This window comes from Emys orbicularis, chromosome 1 (genome assembly GCF_028017835.1).
Source record: "Emys orbicularis isolate rEmyOrb1 chromosome 1, rEmyOrb1.hap1, whole genome shotgun sequence".
Classification (NCBI taxonomy): domain Eukaryota; kingdom Metazoa; phylum Chordata; order Testudines; family Emydidae; genus Emys; species Emys orbicularis.
This window is the reverse complement of record NC_088683.1, coordinates 92,175,207-92,196,985: the sequence shown is the minus strand read 5'-3', so window position 1 is coordinate 92,196,985 and position 21,779 is coordinate 92,175,207. Positions and strand designations below refer to the sequence as shown.

The following is a 21,779-nucleotide window of genomic DNA, read 5'->3' as shown; positions in this document are numbered from 1 at the left end:
AACCTTAATCAAACCAATACATTCTTAAATGGTAATCCCTTGCAATACTTAAATTGTAAAAGGCACTAGTTTTTCTGTCTACATTTTCATCCTGATATAAGAACATAAGAACATAAGAAAGGCCGTACTGGGTCAGACCAAAGGTCCATCTAGCCCAGTATCTGTCTACCGACAGTGGCCAATGCCAGGTGCCCCAGAGGGAGTGAACCTAACAGGCAATGATCAAGTGATCTCTCTCCTGCCATCCATCTCCATCCTCTGACGAACAGAGGCTAGGGACACCATTCTTACCCATCCTGGCTAATAGCCATTTATGGACTTAGCCACCATGAATTTATCCAGTCCCCTTTTAAACATTGTTATAGTCCTAGCCTTCACAACCTCCTCAGGTAAGGAGTTCCACAAGTTGACTGTGCACTGCGTGAAGAAGAACTTCCTTTTATTTGTTTTAAACCTGCTGCCTATTAATTTCTTTTGGTGACCCCTAGTTCTTGTATTATGGGAATAAGTAAATAACTTTTCCTTATGTTAGGCCCCAAAACCGAAAAACATGCCTATCTCAGTCCTCGCTGTTGTTTCCCATGCATAAAGTTACACGTATACAGGATGTATAGAGGATATATGAAGAAGGCAAGGGAGTTGGGCGGATGCGCCCCGACCCTGGGAAAGAAATGTAAGGGATGGGAAGTTAAACAGATGTATCCTATTTACCCCTAGAAAGGAATCTAACAGACCCCCAGAAGAATAATCAATCAAGGGGGCCCCAACAGCTGTATCCCATCTACCCCTGGGAAGGAATTTAAAATTCCATAGGTTAGCAAAATGTATGCACGCTAAGTTGTTTGTTACTGTGTATAAAAAGGCTTGCTTTGTGCTTGTAAGGTGTGTCTCTCTCTCTGGCATTAGCCGAGACAGAGCACCCACTCAGCTGATCGATCAATAAAGACTTGAAGCCGTCTTCTAGACTCCCGTGCCTCCTTGGGGTAATTGGCCAGCTCCAGGGGGAAACGAGCTCATTTGGCTAACAATGGCGACTCTGGTGGGACTTCTCTCCCTGTAGAGGACACTGACCGGCGGCCGAGGGCGATTCCGAGGAGTGGCCACCTCGAGCTGTTGGTTTGCTCGGGCCTCGGGTCGTCACGATCGGTCGGGGCGGCTGTGTCCTCTCTAAAGAGAACTCCGAAGGACACGGCAGCGAGACGGCTTCAGAAGAAGGGGAAGTCTGACTGCCGGACGCGGCCACTTCGGGCGGTAAGTGCGTTTACCTCCTGGGTTAGAGGAATAACGCCCCCGAGGTGTGGGTTGGACGGTGGAAATCCCCTAGGCAGCCGGTATAAGGGAATGTATGTTAACATTGTTGTAGCATTATAGGTGTTTTTGTCATTGTGTTTTTGGGTTAAAGGGTAAGCAAATAACGGCTAATGAATAACGTCACTAACTCCACAAGTCCCTGGGCTATTCTTAACAATTATTGGGACCTGGAGCAGCCTCAGGGAGTACTCTTGTTTGTGGGAGGGGTAATCTTGTTTCTCCTCCTAATGGTGTGTTGGAAACCGAGACTGTAACTGATTAAGAGATCTGTGTGAAAGATGAATGAGTGCCGCTGCCAGGTCTGAGGCTTAAGCTGACTTCAGCCGCCCCAAGACTCCTGCGAGGGGAAACCCGGTGACCAGGATATCTTGATTGCAAGGGGGGTCAGCCGAACCTCGTGACCAAGCGGATATCTGAGATAGTACTAGATCCCTGCCCCTTTCCTCCCCCCCCCTCTTGATACCTCTGTCTCGAGAAATACTAGGTAAAGCATAATGGGGTCCGGACAAAGCACCTTCTCCGGGACACCCCTGGGATGTATGCTGGATAACTGGAAGGCGTTTAGACGCCAGGCTGATTATGGAGTTGTATTATGTAAAGACAATCTTGTAAAATTCTGTACTCTTGAATGGACGACATTTGGGGTGGAGTGGCCCAGGGGAGGGACACTTAAATCAGAAATCGTACAAGCAGTACATAGCATTGTGACCCGGGATGGGCATTGGGATCAATATCCCTATATAGATATTTGGCAGGACCTCGTGGCCAATCCTCCCCCATGGTTGCAGAAATGTAGATCACAAACTGTTAAAAGCTTAATGGCCCGCGCCCCTGTTAGGAAGCCCTGTCCCCCTGTTAAGAAATCTTGTCCACCGGCTGTGATTCCTTGTGCTCCTGATCCTATGCCCCCTCCCCCTCTGTATCCTGGCCTCCCGGTCCTGGCAGCCTCGATTGATGGCCCCTCTCCCTCTGAGGGTGAGGCCTCAGCTATAAAAACAAGGGATGAGCCGAGCGTACCAGATTCCTCCGAACAGGAGCCCCCTCCGACCCCCTCAGGCTCCTGGGTGTCTGATAACACTAGGAGCAAGAAAAGTCAGGCGACAATTCACCTTAGCCCCGCAGTAACTCCAGGAAGGAAAATGTGGAAATTGGCACCTAATTATTCACCCGGGGACACTCGACTAACCCTTACTAGCTCCTCAGACAAGGGTAAGGATAAATCAGTATTCGAGTGCCCCCTGAGGGAAACTGCACTCCCCGGGGGTGAGCTCACTATGATATATGTTCCCTTTACTACTAGTGATCTATATAATTGGAAACAACAAAATCCCCCGTTCTCGGAAGACCCTGCCCCGCTAACAACAGTATTTGAAACCTTAATTACGGCCCACAACCCTACCTGGGGCGACATGAGGGTCGCTCTTAACACTCTATTAACCGCGGAAGAAAGGCGTTTAGTCCTCTCAAAGGCCCGCGAGTGGGTAGTTGAGACAGAGGGAAACTCGGCCACGGTAGCTGAGCGACTGCCTGAAAGCCCTCCTGAATGGAAACATGATGACACAGGCCGGGCTTCTCATAGCCGATACGCCACGGCTATAGTCCAGGGTATGAAGCGCTGCATTAGGAAAACCCCAAATTGGGCCAAGTTATATAATATAAGGCAGGAAAAGAGTGAAAATCCAGCTGCTTTTTATGAGCGGCTTTGTAATACCTGTAAAAGATACACAGACCTGGATCCTGAGGATATCAACGGGAAGCGGGTACTAATTCCCCTTTTCATTGGGCAGTCCTACGAGGACATTAGAAAGAAGCTGCAAAAGTTGGAGGGGGCGTCGGGCAAAAATATAGAGGAACTGTTAGAAATTGCCATGAAAGTTTATGATCGGAGGGATGATGAGGAGCGAAAGAAAGGGGCCCGCGTTTTAGCCATGGCCCTAAGGGAAGGAAATGAGGAAAGGGGGGACAAAGTTAAGGGACGGCAAGGGCCACCTGGGAAGGGGAGGGGCCCTCGCCTGGGTCGAAATCAGTGCGCTATCTGTAAGGAAGAAGGGCACTGGAAGAATGAATGTCCCCGGCGACAGGCCATGGGAAAGGAACGTAAAGATAGAACCCCGTCCCTTCCCATCCTCTACAACAGCACGGGACGTTCAGGGGAGGGATCTTCCCCATAGGGGGGCCGGGGGACCCAGCGGCCCCTCCTGGCGGCGCAAGCTGCCAGCCTGGATCCCACGGTAAAAATTAAAGTGGAGGGCCGCCCAATTGAAGCCCTTATTGATACTGGGGCCACCCTTAGTTTGCTCCCCCTTAATAAGGCTCCCCGAGGTAGAGCTCGGGAGCGTGCCATGGTCCAGGGAATAGAAGGACAAACTACCGCTTTAGGAAAAACCTTGCCACTCCTAGTAAAAATTGGGGACCGTCAAATCTCCCACCAGTTTGTTTGCAGCCCCTCTTGCCCCATCGCGCTGCTCGGACGAGATATTCTTACTAAACTGCAGGCAGAGATCTCGTTCAATAAAGGGACTATGGAAGTTAGACTCCCTAAGCAGCAATCCTCCAACTACCAGATGGCTTTGATAAGCGCTGGAAATCACTCCCCGGAATGTCAGGGGAGGAGTGAAGCGAGCCAGCTGTCAGGGGTTAACCTTGAGGTTTGGGCAGAGGAGGGAGGCGTTGCTCGGGCTCGGAATGCTTCACCAGTGCATATTTCCCTTAAGGAGGGAAGCAGCCCGGTCCGAATTCGACAATACCCCCTTAAGCTGACCACTAGAGTCGGGTTAAAACCTCTGATTCAAAAGTTTCTGCAATGTGGGTGGCTCAGGGAAGGCACGTCCCCTTATAACACTCTGATAATGGGGGTGCCTAAGCCTAATGGACAGTATCGGTTGGTCCAGGACCTAAGACAGATTAACAAGTTAATTGAAGCCCCCTATCCAGTCGTCCCGAATCCCCATACTATTCTGGGCCAAGTTCCCAAAAATCACAGCTGGTTCTCTGTAATAGATTTAAAAGATGCCTTCTTTTCCATTCCCCTTGATTTGGAGTCTCAGAGACTGTTTGCCTTCGAGTGGGAGGACCCAGATACCCACTACAAAGCGCAATACCTTTGGACCGTTGTCCCACAAGGACTTACCTGTGCACCCGAGATTTTTGGTAGCCAGTTAAGAAGGGACCTCGCCCCATTCCTGGCTAAACACCCTTCATGTAATATAGTCCAGTATTGCGATGATTTGCTCTTAAGTACTGAGACAGAGACGGCTTGTAAAGAGCAGACTATAGAGCTCCTTAATTACCTTGGGGCACAGGGGTATAAGGTCTCAAAGGAAAAAGCGCAACTGGTTAGACAGCAGGTCACTTTTCTGGGGTATCATTTGTGCCAAGGAAGTCGCAGTCTGGGTAAAGAAAGAATCCAGGTTATACTTAACAACCCTCAGCCCCGGAGCCCCCGAGAATTAAGGGCCTTTCTGGGATTAACTGGCTTTTGTCGGCTCTGGATCCCTGACTACGGGGGAAGAGCCAAACCATTATATGAATCCTTGACTAAAGAAGGTCTGCTCCATTGGACATGGACCAAAGAAATGGAAAAAGCATTTCGAGAGCTAAAAGAGGCCTTGGTTCAGCCTCCTGCTCTAGCCCTCCCTGACCCTCGAAAGCCATTCACCCTGTACGTTCATGAAAGGGGAGGGGTGGCTGCTGGAGTTCTATGCCAAAGATCGGGACCAACCTGGCGACCCATTGGATATTACTCAAAGGTGTTGGACCCTGTCGCCAAGGGATGGCCTGCCTGTTTACGGGCCGTTGCAGCAACCGCTCTCCTTGTACAGGAGGCCGAAAAATTGACCCTGGGAGGGGACACTGAGGTTGTGGTACCCCATGGGGTGCCTCAAATATTAGGGACAGGTGCTGGGGAGAAGCATCTAAATCCCAGCCGACATACCAGATACGAAGTAGGGCTTTTGCTAGCTCCTAATCTGACCTTTAGGACAGTTAGCTCCCTCAACCCAGCTACCCTATTGCCCGACCCTCGGGTTTCTCATGAGACCGGGCCCACTCATGACTGTATTGAAGTCTTGCAACAAGAAACCAAACCTCGCCCTGATCTTTCGGACTTGCCATGGCCCAACCCTGAAATTGAAGGGTACGTTGATGGGTCCAGCTACGTGATAGATGGCAAGCGGTTCACCGGCGCAGCGGTAGTAATTAAGGACAAAGGGATATACAAGTTTAAACTTAGCCCTAATTTGTCCGCCCAGGCTGCGGAGCTAGTGGCTCTTATCGAGGCTCTCCGGTTAGGAGCTGGGAAAACTATTAACCTATATACTGACAGCCGCTATGCTTATATGGTGGTACATGCTCACGGGACCCTGTGGAAAGAAAGGGGATTTATCACAGCGTCAGGCCAAAGAATTGCACATGGAAGTCTCATCAAAGCACTTCTTGAGGCTTTGATGCTTCCCCTCCGGGTTGCCGTGATACATGTGCGTGCCCATGGAAGGGCCCCGGAGGCTGAGCAACGTAGATACAATCAATTGGCTGATCAGGCCGCAAAGGAGGCCGGCCGGAAAGGGGCCTCATGGCTCCTCTTGGTCCAAGATACAGAAGCTAAAAACCCCCCTCCCCAATACACAGCTGAGGAGGTATGCCACGCGCAGGCTGCGGGGGCCCGGCAGGTTCCCTCGGGATGGTGGAAACTACCAGGAGGGGAGACTTTTGTCCCCCGACCAGTGCTTCAGGAAATTCTTCGGCACATGCATAAAGAGGGACATATGGGGTCGGGGGCAATGGTCGATTTGGCCACCCGATCCCTTAAGGGGCTGGGCATGCACATGGAAGCCCAGAGAATAGTTAGTAATTGCCCTGTCTGCCAACGAACTAACCAAAAGGGGTGTGGCCCTCCCGCCCCAATGGGAGGCCGGCCGTGGGCCACGTACCCTTTTCAGAGATGGCAGGTGGACTTTGCAGAAATGCCCCCTTGCCGGGGCTATAAATACTTACTCGTATTTGTGGATCAACTTACGGGATGGGTAGAGTGTTACCCCACCCGGCATTGCCAGGCCCGGGCTGTTACTAAGGCCCTGTTGCATGAGATACTTCCCCGATTCCACCTCCCCGAAACGATTGAATCTGATCAGGGAAGCCACTTTACCTCACAAGTGGTCCAACAGGTGTCCCAAGCACTCGGTATACAATGGAAGTTGCATACACCCTGGAGACCGCAAAGCTCGGGTCAAGTAGAAAGAATGAATAGAACTCTCAAAGATACTCTGACTAAAATATGCACAGAATCTAGTTTAAAGTGGCTTGATGCCCTACCACTCGCCCTCACCCGCGTTCGAAGGGCCCCACGTAAGGGTCTTAAACTCTCGCCATTTGAACTAGTTTTTGGATTTCCACCCCGAGTACTTATCCCGGGATTCCGGGAGGATGTAACCTGGGAAGTGGGAAATGACTTACTATGGAAACAGGTTTCCGGGTTGCAATCTGTTTTATTGCAGCTTCATCGATACGCGGCGCCATTCCAGGCCCTCCCCTTGGATCAGACCGTGCATCCATTCCGGATCGGTGACCAGGTCCTTGTCAAGAAGTGGAAACGCGACCCCCTTACGCCAAAGTGGGACGGTCCACACACCGTTTCGCTCATCAGCCAGGCCGCAGTTAAAATTCTCGGGAGCGACAAATGGACACATCACACCCGGGTAAAGCGGTTTCTGAACCCAAGCCCGGAGACTGAATCAGCGGAAGAGGACACCAGCCCTCTGCCCACCCCGGTTCCGGACGCCCGGGGTGGCACAGGCGAAGACTCCACCTGGGAGTATCAGCATTTGGACGGACTAAAGGGGCTGTTTAGAAAAAGATAATGAAATTGTTGGTAATATCTCTGTTTATGTACTTCCATCACTGTTATGGATGGGGGAATAGGTTTGTACAGCTGGGGGAGACAATAGCAAACTCCTTTAACCTCAGTAACTGTTGGGTGTGTGGAGGCCCAGGGGAAATAAATGAGTGGCCTTGGGTAGCCCAGCCGGTACAACCCAAATGGTGGCTCAGTAATTTAAGTATAGTCCATGATGGAACGGGAGTTTGGACCGAGGATAGTAGCCCCTGGCGACTTTATTCTTCTGGAGTAGGTGTTCTCTGCCTTAATCGGACAAGGCGGGAGGGAGAGGGAGTGTATTTGGGAGAAAGCAAGTGTGATTGGACTCTATCCCTAGGGTATGACTGCTGGGATCGCTACTGTCGCCCGTACGACTGTTCTAGATATCAGGGGCGATGGAACCAGACCCATGTAAGGCTTACCAATAATAGTTGGGTAAAATGCTCCTTCCAACACTATACGGGCGAAGGTTGCAAGGCGGCCGGACGGGATGGGTTCTTTGATAGCCTATTTTTAGTTTGCCCGCGAGACAATACCACTAGCAAGGACCACGTGGTACGGTGGCGTCGTTGGGCATGGCAGCATCAGAATGGAACTCGAGTATGGGGTTTCAGCCAGTTCTGGTCTAGCACCGATCAGCTGAAATGGGGCTGCAATTGTGTCTGGAAGGCGGGAGCTGGGGCATGGAAATGTAATTATTGCAACCCAGATAGTGGACTTGTGGGGGGACCTTTGGGGCCAAGTAATCCTTTATATTTCGACCACATGAAGGACGACGAGGATGACGAAACCTGGACTGGCCCCTTTGCTAATGGAACCTGGGCTCTAAAGGGCCATTATTGGATCTGTGGATCCTATGCCTACCGAAGATTGCCTCCAAACTGGTCAGGAATATGTTATGTTGGATATATAAGACCCTTGTTCTTTCTATTACCCCAGATGCAGGGAAATAAGTTGGGAATTAAGGTGTATGATGATTTAATTAGAGAAAGGCGGTTCGTAGACTCCACCTTGGCCGCCGGAAGCTCCCAAACATGGGGAGCTCAGGAATGGCCCCCTGAAAGAATCATACAACACTATGGTCCAGCTACATGGAATCCTAATGAGTGGATCTCAGGGGCAAGGGAGCCCATTTATAATTTGAATCGAATAATTAGGCTGCAAGCCGTCTTAGAAATAATAACTAATCAGACGGCCGCAGCTCTTGATCTTTTGGCCGATCAGTCCACTCAGATGAGGAATGTGCTCTACCAGCATCATCTAGTTCTTGATTATTTGCTGGCAGAAGAAGGGGGAATCTGTGCAAAATTAAATGAATCCAATTGCTGTTTACAAATAGATGATAATGGAAAAGCGGTAAAACAGCTAACAAAAGAAATGAGGAAGCTAGCCCATGTCCCGGTCCAAACATGGGGTGGGTGGAATATGAATTGGTTCACGTCCTGGTTACCGCAACTGGGATGGCTCCGAGAAGGCCTTTTCCTCTTTATACTCTTTATTACAACCCTATTAACCCTAGCTTGCTTTGCTCCCTGTGTAGTTGCATTAGTCCGGCGAATAGCTAAACAAATTATACACCAACGAATGATGGCCCTATACCAGCCAGTGAAGGCTGAGGATTGGGGGCCATAAGGCTCTCAAAATGCTTTTTAGGGGGGAATCTTGTTAGGCCCCAAAACCGAAAAACATGCCTATCTCAGTCCTCGCTGTTGTTTCCCATGCATAAAGTTACACGTATACAGGATGTATAGAGGATATATGAAGAAGGCAAGGGAGTTGGGCGGATGCGCCCCGACCCTGGGAAAGAAATGTAAGGGATGGGAAGTTAAACAGATGTATCCTATTTACCCCTAGAAAGGAATCTAACAGACCCCCAGAAGAATAATCAATCAAGGGGGCCCCAACAGCTGTATCCCATCTACCCCTGGGAAGGAATTTAAAATTCCATAGGTTAGCAAAATGTATGCACGCTAAGTTGTTTGTTACTGTGTATAAAAAGGCTTGCTTTGTGCTTGTAAGGTGTGTCTCTCTCTCTGGCATTAGCCGAGACAGAGCACCCACTCAGCTGATCGATCAATAAAGACTTGAAGCCGTCTTCTAGACTCCCGTGCCTCCTTGGGGTAATTGGCCAGCTCCAGGGGGAAACGAGCTCATTTGGCTAACACTTATCCACTTTCTCAACATCACTCATGATTTTATATACCTCTATCATGTCCCCCCTTAGTCTTCTCTTTTCCAAACTGAAGAGTCCTAGCCTCTTTAATCTTTCCTCATATGGGACCCTCTCTAAACCCTTAATCATTTTAGTTGCTCTTTTCTGAACCTTTTCTAGTGCTAGAATATCTTTTTTGAGGTGAGGAGACCACATCTGTACACAGTATTCGAGATGTGGGCGAACCATGGATTTATATAAGGGCAATAATACATTCTCAGTCTTATTCTCTATCCCCTTTTTAATGATTCCTAACATCCTGTTTGCTTTTTTGACCGCCTCTGCACACTGCGTGGACATCTTTAGAGAACTATCCACGATGACGCCAAGATCTTTTTCCTGACTCGTTGTAGCTAAATTAGCCCCCATCATGTTGTATGTATAGTTGGGGTTATTTTTTCCAATGTGCATTACTTTACATTTATCCACATTAAATTTCATTTGCCATTTTGTTGCCCAATCACTTAGTTTTGTGAGATCTTTTTGAAGTTCTTCACAATCTGCTTTGGTCTTAACTATCTTGAGTAGTTTAGTATCATCTGCAAACTTTGCCACCTCACTTTTTACCCCTTTCTCCAGATCATTTATGAATAAATTGAATAGGATAGGTCCTAGGACTGACCCTTGGGGAACACCACTAGTTACCCCTCTCCATTCTGAGAATTTACCATTAATTCCTACCCTTTGTTCCCTGTCCTTTAACCAGTTCTCAATCCATGAAAGGACCTTCCCTTTTATCCCATGACAGCTTAATTTACGTAAGAGCCTTTGGTGAGGGACCTTGTCAAAGGCTTTCTGGAAATCTAAGTACACTATGTCCACCGGATCCCCCTTGTCCACATGTTTGTTGACCCCTTCAAAGAACTCTAATAGATTAGTAAGACACGATTTCCCTTTACAGAAACCATGTTGACTATTGCTCAAGAGTTTATGTTTTTCTATGTGTCTGACAATTTTGTATATATCTTTGCTCACAAGAATCAACCTGGCTTAATATGTGGTCCGAAGCAGCAGACAAACGGGATACAAACCAAAAGATATATAAAAAAAGAACAGGAGTACTTGTGGCACCTTAGAGACTAACAAAAGATATCAGTCTCCCTTTCTCCCTCTTCCTCTCCCACAATAAATGTTTCAGGCCTTCTACAGACAACAGACTCCTTTACTAAACAAGCTTCATTTATTCCATGAGCACAGTCCATCGTGGGACTGAAAGAGGCAGTTTTTCTGTTTAAAAAAATAGTATGTGATTATTACATGAAAAGCCACAGATTCTGTGGGTTCATATGGTTGACTACCCTTAAGCCTGCTGTTGTATATTAGTCTTTCCCTGCATTGTGTTAATATGGCTCTAATCTTGTTTTACAGGTGAAGGAATGTAAGAACTAATTATAAATTGTGTGGAACAGGCAAAATTACTGACAATACTTTTTAATGATTTGCAAGTGTGATGCTCAACTTTGAGCAGAAAGTCCCCTGAAATCCCACGTTTGAAAAAGTTATATGTGGACATTAAGGTCATGTTGTTCCCCATACCTTTCCTACTCAAATAAAAATAGTTTATCTTAATGAATAGTTTAGGATGATCCACATATACTGAATCATAATATTAAAATATGAAGAAAATTGCTGAATGATAGAAAATAAGGGTTACATTTTGTTAGTTTAAGGCTGAGTAATGTTGTTATGCTAATAATTTTATAATAATATAGAATGGGAAATGAAAATCAAATGATAAAAATCGGGATACATGGGTATTGTTACATAACATTGGTTGAAGGAAAGCTAATGAATATGTCATATGGAAAGATATAAAAAACTGAATGAATAAGTGCCCAAATCAGAGAATTCCCAATTAAATATCCATCATGAAAAGGAGAAGAGCTTCCTGGTATCCAGGAACTCATTAACTTTGGCCTGTAATTGTCCCATATTATCTGTTTATTACTATGACTGTATAGAATATGGGGGACACTTGAGGACATTATGAATATCAATATTGTAAAATTGTAATGAGTTATGCCAGATAGGCCATGTAAAGTATCTGCAAAAATGTTATAATTTGCCAGATATGATAATCTCATTTATCACCTTTGTATTATGAGTTATAGATATGTCTGTCTGTCTGTATTTCAAACTTGTGCTATGCTTCTGGGTGACACCCCCAGTAAATTTGGCATCAGCACTGCCTAGCCTGCTTGATGGCCCATTAAGGACCATCATCTATACAACTGACCCATTGAGAGAAGGCAGATACACCTTATGACTCAGCAAGGCATGCAGGGGCATGCCTATGGACAGAACTCTAAGCCTTTCAAGCCATGTGCTGGGCAGCTTGAAACAAAGGAAGCATAGGCCGCATGGCAAAAGACCATAAAAGGCAGCTGCATCTTCTTCATTCCTGCTTCTTATCTCTGGAGTAACTTTTCTACATAGGAATCTCTGAACAAAGGACTGAATGACCCATCCAAGCTGTGAATGTATTCCAGAGGGACTTTCAAGCCAGCAAACTCACCAATACTGCTAAGAACCTGAAATATGGACTTTGAATCTTTGTATGTGACTGCTTTACCATTTAACACCTCTCTTCTTGTTCTTTCTTTTTTCTTTATAATAAACCTTTAGTTGTAGACACTAAAGGATTGGCTGACAGCGTGGAATTTTGGTAAGATCCAAACCTATACTGACCTGGTAACGTGGCTGGCCCTTTGGGGTCAGAAGAACATTTTGTATATGTGAGCAGAGTTATTTTAAATAACTTCTCACTGTACTGGACCTAGATGCTGATTGGGAGTCAGTGAACTGGAATGCAATAAGGGGGCTGTGATTTCTTTTTTTTGATTCTTGATAACCAGTGTGGGGGATCAGAAGCACAGTTTGTGACTGGTTGGGGAGCTTAACTTCAGTGTTACTCACCAGTCGTGGGAGTATCTGCTCTCCCTTTTGCAGCCTGCCCTGACCTTGGCATTTCCAGTGAGGGTTGCCCCAGGCACCACTGGCTCACAATTACTAACTCATAAATATATTATCAGAAACTATAAATAACAATGATTTTGTCTGCAAATTTATTAATAAAGGTGAAAATTAAGTAAGCCTAAATTAGGTGGAATCATGCCTCAGCTTCCCACCTTATACAGTGCTTTCATTTAGTTCCACCCTTAATTGTACTAAATCCTCTGATTGGTGACCTCTTGGGGGGAGGGATAGCTCAGTGGCTTGAGCATTGGCCTGCTAAACCCAGGGTTGTGAGGGGGCCATTTAGGGATCTGGGGCAAAATCAGTACTTGGTACTGCTAGTGAAGGCAGGGGGGTGGACTTGATGACCTTTCAAGGTCCCTTCCAGTTCTAGGAGATAGGATATCTCCATTTATTTATTTATTAAAACTGTCCAAAATGGTTGAAAGGTGGCAGCATGTTATTTTGTAACAAAGTTGTTGAAAGAAAGAATTAAAGGAGTCTGAAAAACTGTATTTTCTAGGTAACTTGCAATATTCAGTGCCATCCTTCCTTCCTCCTCACACATCACCCCATCCCTTTAAGGAGCACCCTTACAAATTTCCTAATCAAGTCCCCTATTAGGAGAGCCCATACCCCACTATCCAGACAGTATTTCCACCCTTTGCTTTCTGGGGTGTGAGCAATGACACAGCAGCTTGTATTACAGGAAGGCTTATCTATCTTGTGAAAGTTGTCATTTATCACCCCAGTTTAGCAAGCCTCCACATGCAAATTTCATTTCTGCCAATGAAACCCAGACCTTCTGTCACTAAAACAAACCCAACTTCCCAAAGGGAGATAAGTCCTCTGTTGAAATATTTCTGTCAGCAAAAAGTCTGTGTAGTTACTGCATTACCTGTGCCAGTACAAAACATTTCCCCAGCTACAGTCCCACTATGCCTCTGCCAGGACAGGGATTGCTCTCAGCACAATTTTGAACTCCACTGACCAGGGTTCAGAGTGGTAATGGTTATGGGTTTCTTCATTTCATTTCAGACAAACGTAGGGTGACCAGACAGCAAGTGAGAAAAATCGGGATCGGGGTGGAGGGTAATAGGAGCCTATATAAGAAAAAGACCCCAAAATTGGGACTGTCCCTATAAAATCGGGACATCTGGTCACCCTACACAAACGTAACTCAAGACACAGAAGACCATTACTCCCTTAAATCTGAGCATAAATAACCTGCCAGTGTACATAGATTATATTTTTATATTCTTTATTACAGATTAACACATTTACCTTCAACACACTCCTTCCTTGCCATTTCTATCCTGCACACATGCATCACTTCTCACCTGCTCTGATTCAGTTTTACAGGCTAGGTCTACACTACCCGCCTGAATCGGCGGGTAGAAATCGATCTCTCGGGGATCGAATTATCGCATCTCGTCGGGACGCGACAATCGATCACCGAATCGACGCTCTTACTCCACCAGCGGAGGTGGGAGTAAGCGCCGTCGACGGGGAGCCGTGGAGGTTGATTTTGCCGCCGTTCTCACAGCGGGGTAAGTCGGCTCTGATACGTCGAATTCAGCTACGCTATTCGCGTAGCTGAATTTGCGTATCTTAAATCGACCCCTCCCCCCCCCGTAGTGAAGACCTGCCCACACAGTCAATCCCCTAAAGCTACATTCTTTTGGGCTTTTCCCAAGTTCACCTTTACATTGATGATGCATTGTGAAGCCCTTATTCTCAATCCTTGTTCCCTTTCCCATACCTTTTTATATATAGCTGAAAATATTTTATATAGATCTATAAGATAAAGCTGTGAGTACCTATAATTCATACTGCAATGTAAAGCAAACAGTAGAAGGAAGCTATAAATATAAGCAGTGAAATCTCTCCCTTGTATTATATCTCTCTGCATGTCTTTGTGTGGTGTTGTATGAGGCACTACAGTCTTTTCAATAGAATGTAGTGGTTTTAGGAGGTAAAGGACTTGTTAAGGGGGGAACCAATTTTTAACCCATCTTCAAAGCTACCAGAGCTGTTACTTCCTTATTTTGAAATCTATTTAGATTGACAAAATCAATTCAAATAACTCCTTTCCACCCCAATTTGGAGAAAACCCTATAAAGAAAAATATGTCATTGTATATTTGATTTTATTGCTGACACAATTATAATTTACAATGAAAACAAAAGTTCTCATCTTCCAAGGTTTCTCCAGCCCCAGGATATAGGTTGTTGACTCTTCTTTAACCCACCATTTGTCTCTCCAAGGGAAATTCCAATGGCTGCAAAATGAGGTAATTCGGTTCCAGATGTTGTGCAAAGGAGAGAGGCTGAGAGTACAGTGTGCAAGGGGAAACTGTTGGTGATCTGTAGAAAAAAGTCCCATTTCTGACCCTTTGGTGGAAGTGGGATTAAATCAACTAGTTAGTTTGAAAAGCCTGCCAGGATTGGACAGCGACAAAACACACAGCTTTTCTCCTTAAAGCAGATTCAACATTACACAGTCTTTTCTTTCTCCATTCAGGAGAGAGAGAGAGAGAGAGAGAGAGAGTAGTGTGTAAGGGGGAGGGGTGATATTGAGAAAATTGTTGCTATGCTAAACAGAAACTACCTGATTTTTGTTTGTTTCCAGTCAGATTCGTCGGTCATTAGGAATAATATTTAAAATCTGAGCAAAAATGACCTGGAAAGGAAGGAGATGGGAGAAGAGAGGATAATTTATCATATTGTTGCTTTAGTACACTTGTTAATTGATTTCATTACTCGTTAATATTCTAATGCACCCCTATCCCAATGGTACTGCTAGATGTTTTAAAAGTAGGGAATGTTACTTTACATTAAGATTTTTTTTACTAGACTCAGAAAATCTCAGCAAAAGGAAAACTTAAACCACGTTATTTCCCTGCTTTTCCCGGCCCCGTAGTGTACGTCGCACTAACAACTATCTAGAGAAGGAAAAGTACAAAAAAATGCAGCGCTCTCATCCCCCTCCCATACTATCAACCTGAGGAGAGTTAAATGATTTTCGATAGGCTAAAAAGATGTGATTGTCTGATCAGCCAATGATAATGCTGATCTAACTCTGATCAATAGCGAGACAAGACGTGACGGGATGACTTGTCAAGTCCAATAGGAAACGAGGAAAGAGAGGTTCTTTATTTGCATGAGGTTATATAAAAGAGGAGCAGTAGCGAGTTTCACCCATACTGCTTTTTGTAAAAGTGTGTAACGGACAGTTTTAAGGAAGAGTAAGACCACGTTTAACAGTCTGAAAATGCCTGAACCTGCAAAATCTGCTCCAGCTGCAAAGAAGGGATCTAAGAAAGCCGTGACTAAGACTCAGAAGAAAGGAGACAAGAAGCGTAGAAAGACAAGGAAAGAGAGTTATTTCATCTACGTATATAAAGTGCTGAAGCAAGTTCATCCGGATACTGGTATCTCTTCTAAGGCTATGGGTATAATGAATTCTTTTGTAAATGACATCTTTGAGCGTATTGCTGGGGAAGCGTCTCGCCTGGCGCATTACAACAAGCGCTCGACTATAACTTCCCGGGAGATCCAGACCGCTGTGCGCCTGTTACTGCCCGGCGAGCTGGCCAAACATGCTGTGTCTGAGGGTACCAAGGCTGTTACCAAATACACCAGCTCTAAGTAAACATCTGGCTAACTAAATCTGTAACCCAAAGGCTCTTTTAAGAGCCAATCATCTTTTCATTCAAAGAGCATAGCATCACTAACAAGTATCATTCGTATTTTTCAAACTGCAAGTCGTTTGTGAAGGGTAAAAAATCAGGCAGGCATTAAGTCTTAGTTAACTATTTCCAAGTAACTTGTTAGCAGTTTTTCTTCCCAAAATTTGTGCAGAAAAGGGGCCTGGATTCTCTTTACTAATTATAAACAAGCACTTGTATTTATTACAGTCTAGGTGAAAGGATTCTTGTCTCTTCTCTAAAAGTGATTAAAGCCACCCGTTACTGAAGTAGCATTATGATTAAATGGTATTCAGGCAACATCTTAGCAACACATTAGGTTTGTTATGTATAAAATAAAATTTTAATTTTCTGGGATCTCTGTGGGTTTTCAAACTAATCATTTTTGTCACTCTCCCCTAATATCTCATTCCTCCCTACCATCTCCCCATGCCTGAAAACTTTGTAGCCCTTGAATCAAACCAGTTGTCAATTTCTTATATCAAGACATTAAAAAACAAAGTTTTCCTCTTATTTTCAAAGCACTTTCCCCCTATTTAGCCATAAACTTTCATTTGGCCACTGTATAGATTTATGGAATTACAGATAGGTTAGCCATTCTGAAGAAGTTTGTTGAAATGGAATTTTAAACAAAACACACATAGGAACCAGGATCAGATCTGATTACAGTCATAGCAACACAGTTATTATTCTATTACTTTATACTATAGAACCCTTAGGTAGTAATCCTCTAGGATTTCACTTTGATCCATTCTCATCTATTTAGTTGGCAGCGGCACAAAAAGTTTGGTTATGGTATATTATCTAAAATGGTCAGTTCCATTGCCTTTTTACTTTCATGGCTGAGAAGCTAAGACGTTTTGTAGGCTTGAAAAAGCTACAGTACAAACTAAAGACGTAAATGAAGTTTCAGTTAATTGGCAGGAGTTGGGGGTGGCCCTTTTTATACCCTGGATGAGCTTTAACCTCCAAACCTATAAAGAGTTGGGCTCGATATTTCAGGACATAAACCATTCCCGTGGCTATCAAGGTCTTTCTTTTCCTGGTCTCAGCATAAATAGCATAATCGAGGATCACCCTTAGATGAGACCAGAGATACATTTCACCACTACAGCAAACGCGGTGACAGAAAATCGGTAATACCTGAATATTATTTCGAGGCATTTTTCTGTGATGCTTAAGCCCACTTTTACTATGATCATTTTCTCCTTTACCACGTTCAAACATTTTATTAGACATCTTCAGTAATAATAAAATGACTGGGCTGCTGACTTGCATAGCGCGTCTATGATGTATCCGACCTGATTGAAAACTGAGTTGAGATTTTTGAACGGATGAAATGATACTCCTACTCCTTAAAGCCAGATATTGAACATACATAGCCTGTTTCTTGGGTCGATTCTTTGGAGACAAGTTATTTTATCATTATAAAACTAAACAATAACTTGATTTTACTCTGTAAATATTGCGCCTCATTAGTATAAAACTCCTCTCTTTCACAATCACACTTGAGGTTATAAAGGAGGACATAAGCAGAGTGAACAGATCCTTTATAAGGTGCTGGTGGCCCTCTGTCTGAAAGGAAGAAAAATATAAGGCATTTGTATCGCTTTAAAAGCAGCAAATTAAAACATAAAAGAGAATCAGAACAAATATATTTTTACGCGTTCGACGAATCCCCTGTCTCCGGGAGAGCTGCTCGTGCTAAGCTTTCTTAGTTGGAAGAAAGGAAGTGGCAATAACGTTCAGGGATACAGATTCGATCACTTTGAAAATGATATAGTCAGAACCCCGAGCTACACACACACACACAAACCAACCCCCCCGAAAAAAATAGGCGGTGGCATTTGTGTGATAGCGAGATAGGAAACTGGCCACTGATCATTGTGAAGGGGAAATCACGATGAACAGGGCGGGCTTTTCAAATTTTCATATTGTCCAATGACATTTGGCTTCTTCGAAACGGCCAATCAGAGAAGAGAGTTTAGTTATAAATACCGCCCGAAATGTACAGCTCTTATTCATTTCAATCTAAAGCGTCTTTTTCACAGGGACTAGGTGTGTTAACATGGCTAGGACTAAGCAGACTGCTCGTAAGTCTACTGGTGGCAAAGCCCCCCGTAAGCAGCTGGCTACCAAAGCTGCCCGGAAGAGCGCGCCTGCTACTGGGGGAGTGAAGAAACCCCATCGCTACCGACCCGGCACTGTTGCTCTGCGAGAGATCCGCCGCTACCAGAAATCCACTGAGCTGCTCATCCGCAAGTTGCCCTTCCAGCGCCTGGTCCGTGAAATCGCCCAAGATTTCAAGACCGACTTGCGCTTCCAGAGCTCGGCCGTTATGGCCCTGCAGGAGGCGAGCGAAGCCTACTTGGTGGGGCTCTTTGAAGATACTAACCTGTGTGCTATTCACGCCAAGAGAGTCACCATCATGCCCAAGGACATCCAGTTAGCCCGGCGTATCCGTGGCGAGAGAGCTTAAAGGCTGCAGCTTCTAGTAACAAAAACTACTCCAAACGACCCAAAGGCTCTTTTAAGAGCCACTACACGCACACTGAAAGGAGCTGTTCATATCGTCCCTTTTTCTAAGTACGAAACTTGTTTTAGAGCTTTTTTTCAAGTGAAAATTGCGGACTAAATATACAGATTATATTAAAAGCAGGAGGTAGTTTACTAATCCTGTAACGTTCCATTCTCCAGCTATCGCCACCTTTTGTGATTAATTTTAAATTTAAATTCATTACCATAACGCGCCTAAACAAAAGAAATTTGCTATTTAAGATAGTAGCGCCTTCTATTTATTATTTTGCTCATTTAAAAATATTGCATAATCCCATTGTAATGTAAATTTACAAGTCTGTAGATAAAAATTAACAAGGTTAAGTGACAGGTTTCAGAGTAGCAGCCGTGTTAGTCTGTATCCGCAAAAATAACAGGAGTACTTGTGGCACCTTAGAGACTAACAAAATTTGTTAGTCTCTAAGGTGCCACAAGTACTCCTGTTATTTTTAAGGTTAAGTGAATGCCCCAAACCGGTGCTGCTTATAAACTGAAGATGATCAGCACTGCTTCGTGCTGCTAAGTGCCCCTGATAAAACATCATGTTTATTGTATTTTTATTTTTTTTAAGGAAATAATGCATTGCACCAAATGGGCACATTTGTGGAAGTTCAAAATGAAGTCAAGTTTGAAGCTTTATAAGAAATATTTCACAGCAAGTAAGTTTCGCATCCTGCAAAAAGTCTTGTGTTCAAGCTATAAAAGCATAAAAAGCTCCTTTTAGTGTAAGAGTAGCAGCTTTTGGAAGAGCCTTGGGGTAGTTTTTTAGTGTTTCTTTGTTTTTCAAATTGCCCAGAAGACGGTTGGAATGTTCTCATCCCTCTCACCTCGGATACGCCGGTTACAGGGAAGGAAGCAAATGTCATTGGACAATTTGAAAAATTGAAAAGCCCGCTCTGTGCTTAGAGAAATACATCCCTCCCTCATTGATTCCTCAAAGTGAAGCTCATGGGCCTAATACATGAACCTTGCGCTTCCCTGAGTGGCCCCTTTGTATTGTTTCCTCTGTTTTTTTTTTTTTTTTTTTTAAACAAACACTTTCACTCTACAGCATGCTGTGGAAGCAGAAAAAGGAACTGTCAGAAAAGAACTGCAATGCATGACAGTTTGTTAGCAAGAGTCAGGCTAACTGTAGGCCTGATAACGCGAGATTAGTAGAAGCGAGGATTGTGAGAGGCGGGTGAGAAAGTACTGTGTGAGGAGTTATTGTGACCTGTGACCTTGTATAGATAAGGTGTAGAAGACCTTGTGTAGATAAGGTATAGAAAATATTGCATGCTAGTAGGAGTCAAAACAATTAAGGAAGTAAAATACCAAGATGACATATGTATAACAAGATACAGCTGTCCCTCATTATTTTTGTAATGAAAGGTATAAATGCTTGTTGTAATTAGGTACCAGGGAGAGACCTGCTTGGCTCTCTCCCTCTGCACACTGTGAGAGTGAATAAAGCTTCTGACTTGCTGCACCCAAACAAAAGAGTGAGAACTCAGTTTTTCTCCGACAATTTGGGGGCTCGTCCGGGATGGCAACGCCCTCAGAGGCACCGGCAGTTACTACGGATCGTTCCCCTTCGAACCCCATGGCGCCACAATAGAGGTAAGAGACCTTTTGAAATCTCTATTGGGGTGTCGGAGGAGGACTGTCCGTGGAGCCGTCTGTCCCTGTTGGGCTCACGCCATCCGAACTTATTGACTGTGCAGCAAGGTCAGATGCTGAGCGGCGTAGGGGAATTGTTTGCCGCCCCCTGTATGCATATGCAAGGTGCATAGGTTTGCACCTGTGTTGAGGGGGTTTTACTGCCTCAGCAGGAGGGGTTTTTACCGCCTCATAGTCCGGACAGAGGGGTTGTTTACCGCCTCAAGAGGGGTTTTTACCGCCTCGAGTGATGCATCGAGGTACTTGGGAATAGTACCTGAGGTACTTGGGATAGTACCTGGAGAAGGCCTTGCTGTGTGAAGTGTGGTGCTGTGTGTGTGTATACCAGTGTGAATTGAGTGAATTGAGTGTTACCGGAAGACGCCCAGAGTACTCTGCGAAGTCTTTTGGCTCGTGACCAGAACTACTCTAACGCAAGCCCGGTAACTAGAGGATCTTTTAGGAGATCCGACCCACGGTACGCTAACTCGGCCTGGCATCGTCCGGCGAGGAGGCTGCCTGGGTCTAGGAGTGTGTGAACCCATCTTCCCTCCCCTTTTCCTCTCCGTGTGAGCCACTGACAGTCTGACCATCTCACTGGATGCAACAGAGTAAGCGGCGCCGTCTCTCTGAGATTAGCCGACGCTCTTTGCTGAAGGGAGGTGTAGGAGGTCATGGTTACCCTCGTTAGTCTCTCCTGTGTGAGTACCCTGTAGGGAGAAATCCTTAGTTTATAAGCCGCTAGTGCGGACAGGGCATCCTCCTCCCTGTGTGTGTGATTGGAAAATGGGTGGGGGACAGTCTAAGCATTCCCTTTCACCCCCTAAGGGTACCCCAGCTTATTTTATGTACGTACATTATGGTCCATCAACCTGCAGGTATTTAGATAGTTGGAATCTTTGCACGCGTGAAAATCCATCTAAACAATGCCCACTAGAAGGTACCTTCGATTTAGATAAACTTAAATATCTCAAAGAAACCCTGACTTCACCAAAAACCTCTGATAAGCAGCGGGTGCAATTTGTCTGTTGGTGGGAGGAAGCTACAAAGAGACTCCACGAGTCTCGGGTGCGGAGTCTAAAGGACTCCCAGGAAAAATTAAAACACCAAGTATATAATTTACAACTTAAATGTAAAGCATCAGTAATTCCTTCTGCTCCAGTAATTCCTTCTGCTCCTCTTTATTCCCAATTAGTTAAACCTGAGAGTGAGGAGGAAACTGCTGAGGACATTGTAGATTTTTTCAGTAACGTTCAGCAGCAGCAGCAGCCCGTGCCTCCTCCTTCTCCCCCTCTGCCGAATGTGTCTGCTAACGAATCTCACCCGGCAGTGCCAGTTTCACCACCGCATGTATCAGCTGCACACATTGTTCTTTCTTCTCCTGAGAGAGAAGCCTCCTCTTCACCACAGAGGAGTGATTCTGATCTTCCCAGTAGCAGCTCTCCCGAGACATCCGAACCCTCTGAGGGGGGTGCCCATTATTTTACTAGAAGCGTGGCACAGGCAGTCCAGCATCCTTTAAGAGA

The 21,779-nt window shown here is 45.2% G+C and overlaps 2 protein-coding genes across 2 annotated transcripts; both read left to right on the top strand.

Annotated features, from left to right (window-relative positions):
- The first annotated feature begins 15,623 nt into the window (after window positions 1–15,623).
- LOC135878520 (histone H2B 3-like) lies at window positions 15,624–16,004 on the top strand. Its single transcript, XM_065404218.1, has one exon. It carries the CDS (start codon window positions 15,624–15,626, stop codon window positions 16,002–16,004), a length of 381 nt encoding a protein of 126 aa, XP_065260290.1.
- Window positions 16,005–18,084: 2,080 nt separating this feature from the next.
- LOC135883502 (histone H3) lies at window positions 18,085–18,538 on the top strand. The gene has a single exon (XM_065410662.1). It carries the CDS (start codon window positions 18,128–18,130, stop codon window positions 18,536–18,538), a length of 411 nt encoding a protein of 136 aa, XP_065266734.1. The 5' UTR covers window positions 18,085–18,127.
- The last annotated feature ends 3,241 nt before the right edge of the window (window positions 18,539–21,779 follow it).

Excerpts from the sequence above, each read along its gene's own strand:
- LOC135878520 (XM_065404218.1), top strand. The coding sequence starts at position 15,624 with ATGCCTGAACCTGCAAAATCTGCTCCAGCTGCAAAGAAGGGATCTAAG.
- LOC135883502 (XM_065410662.1), top strand. The coding sequence starts at position 18,128 with ATGGCTAGGACTAAGCAGACTGCTCGTAAGTCTACTGGTGGCAAAGCC.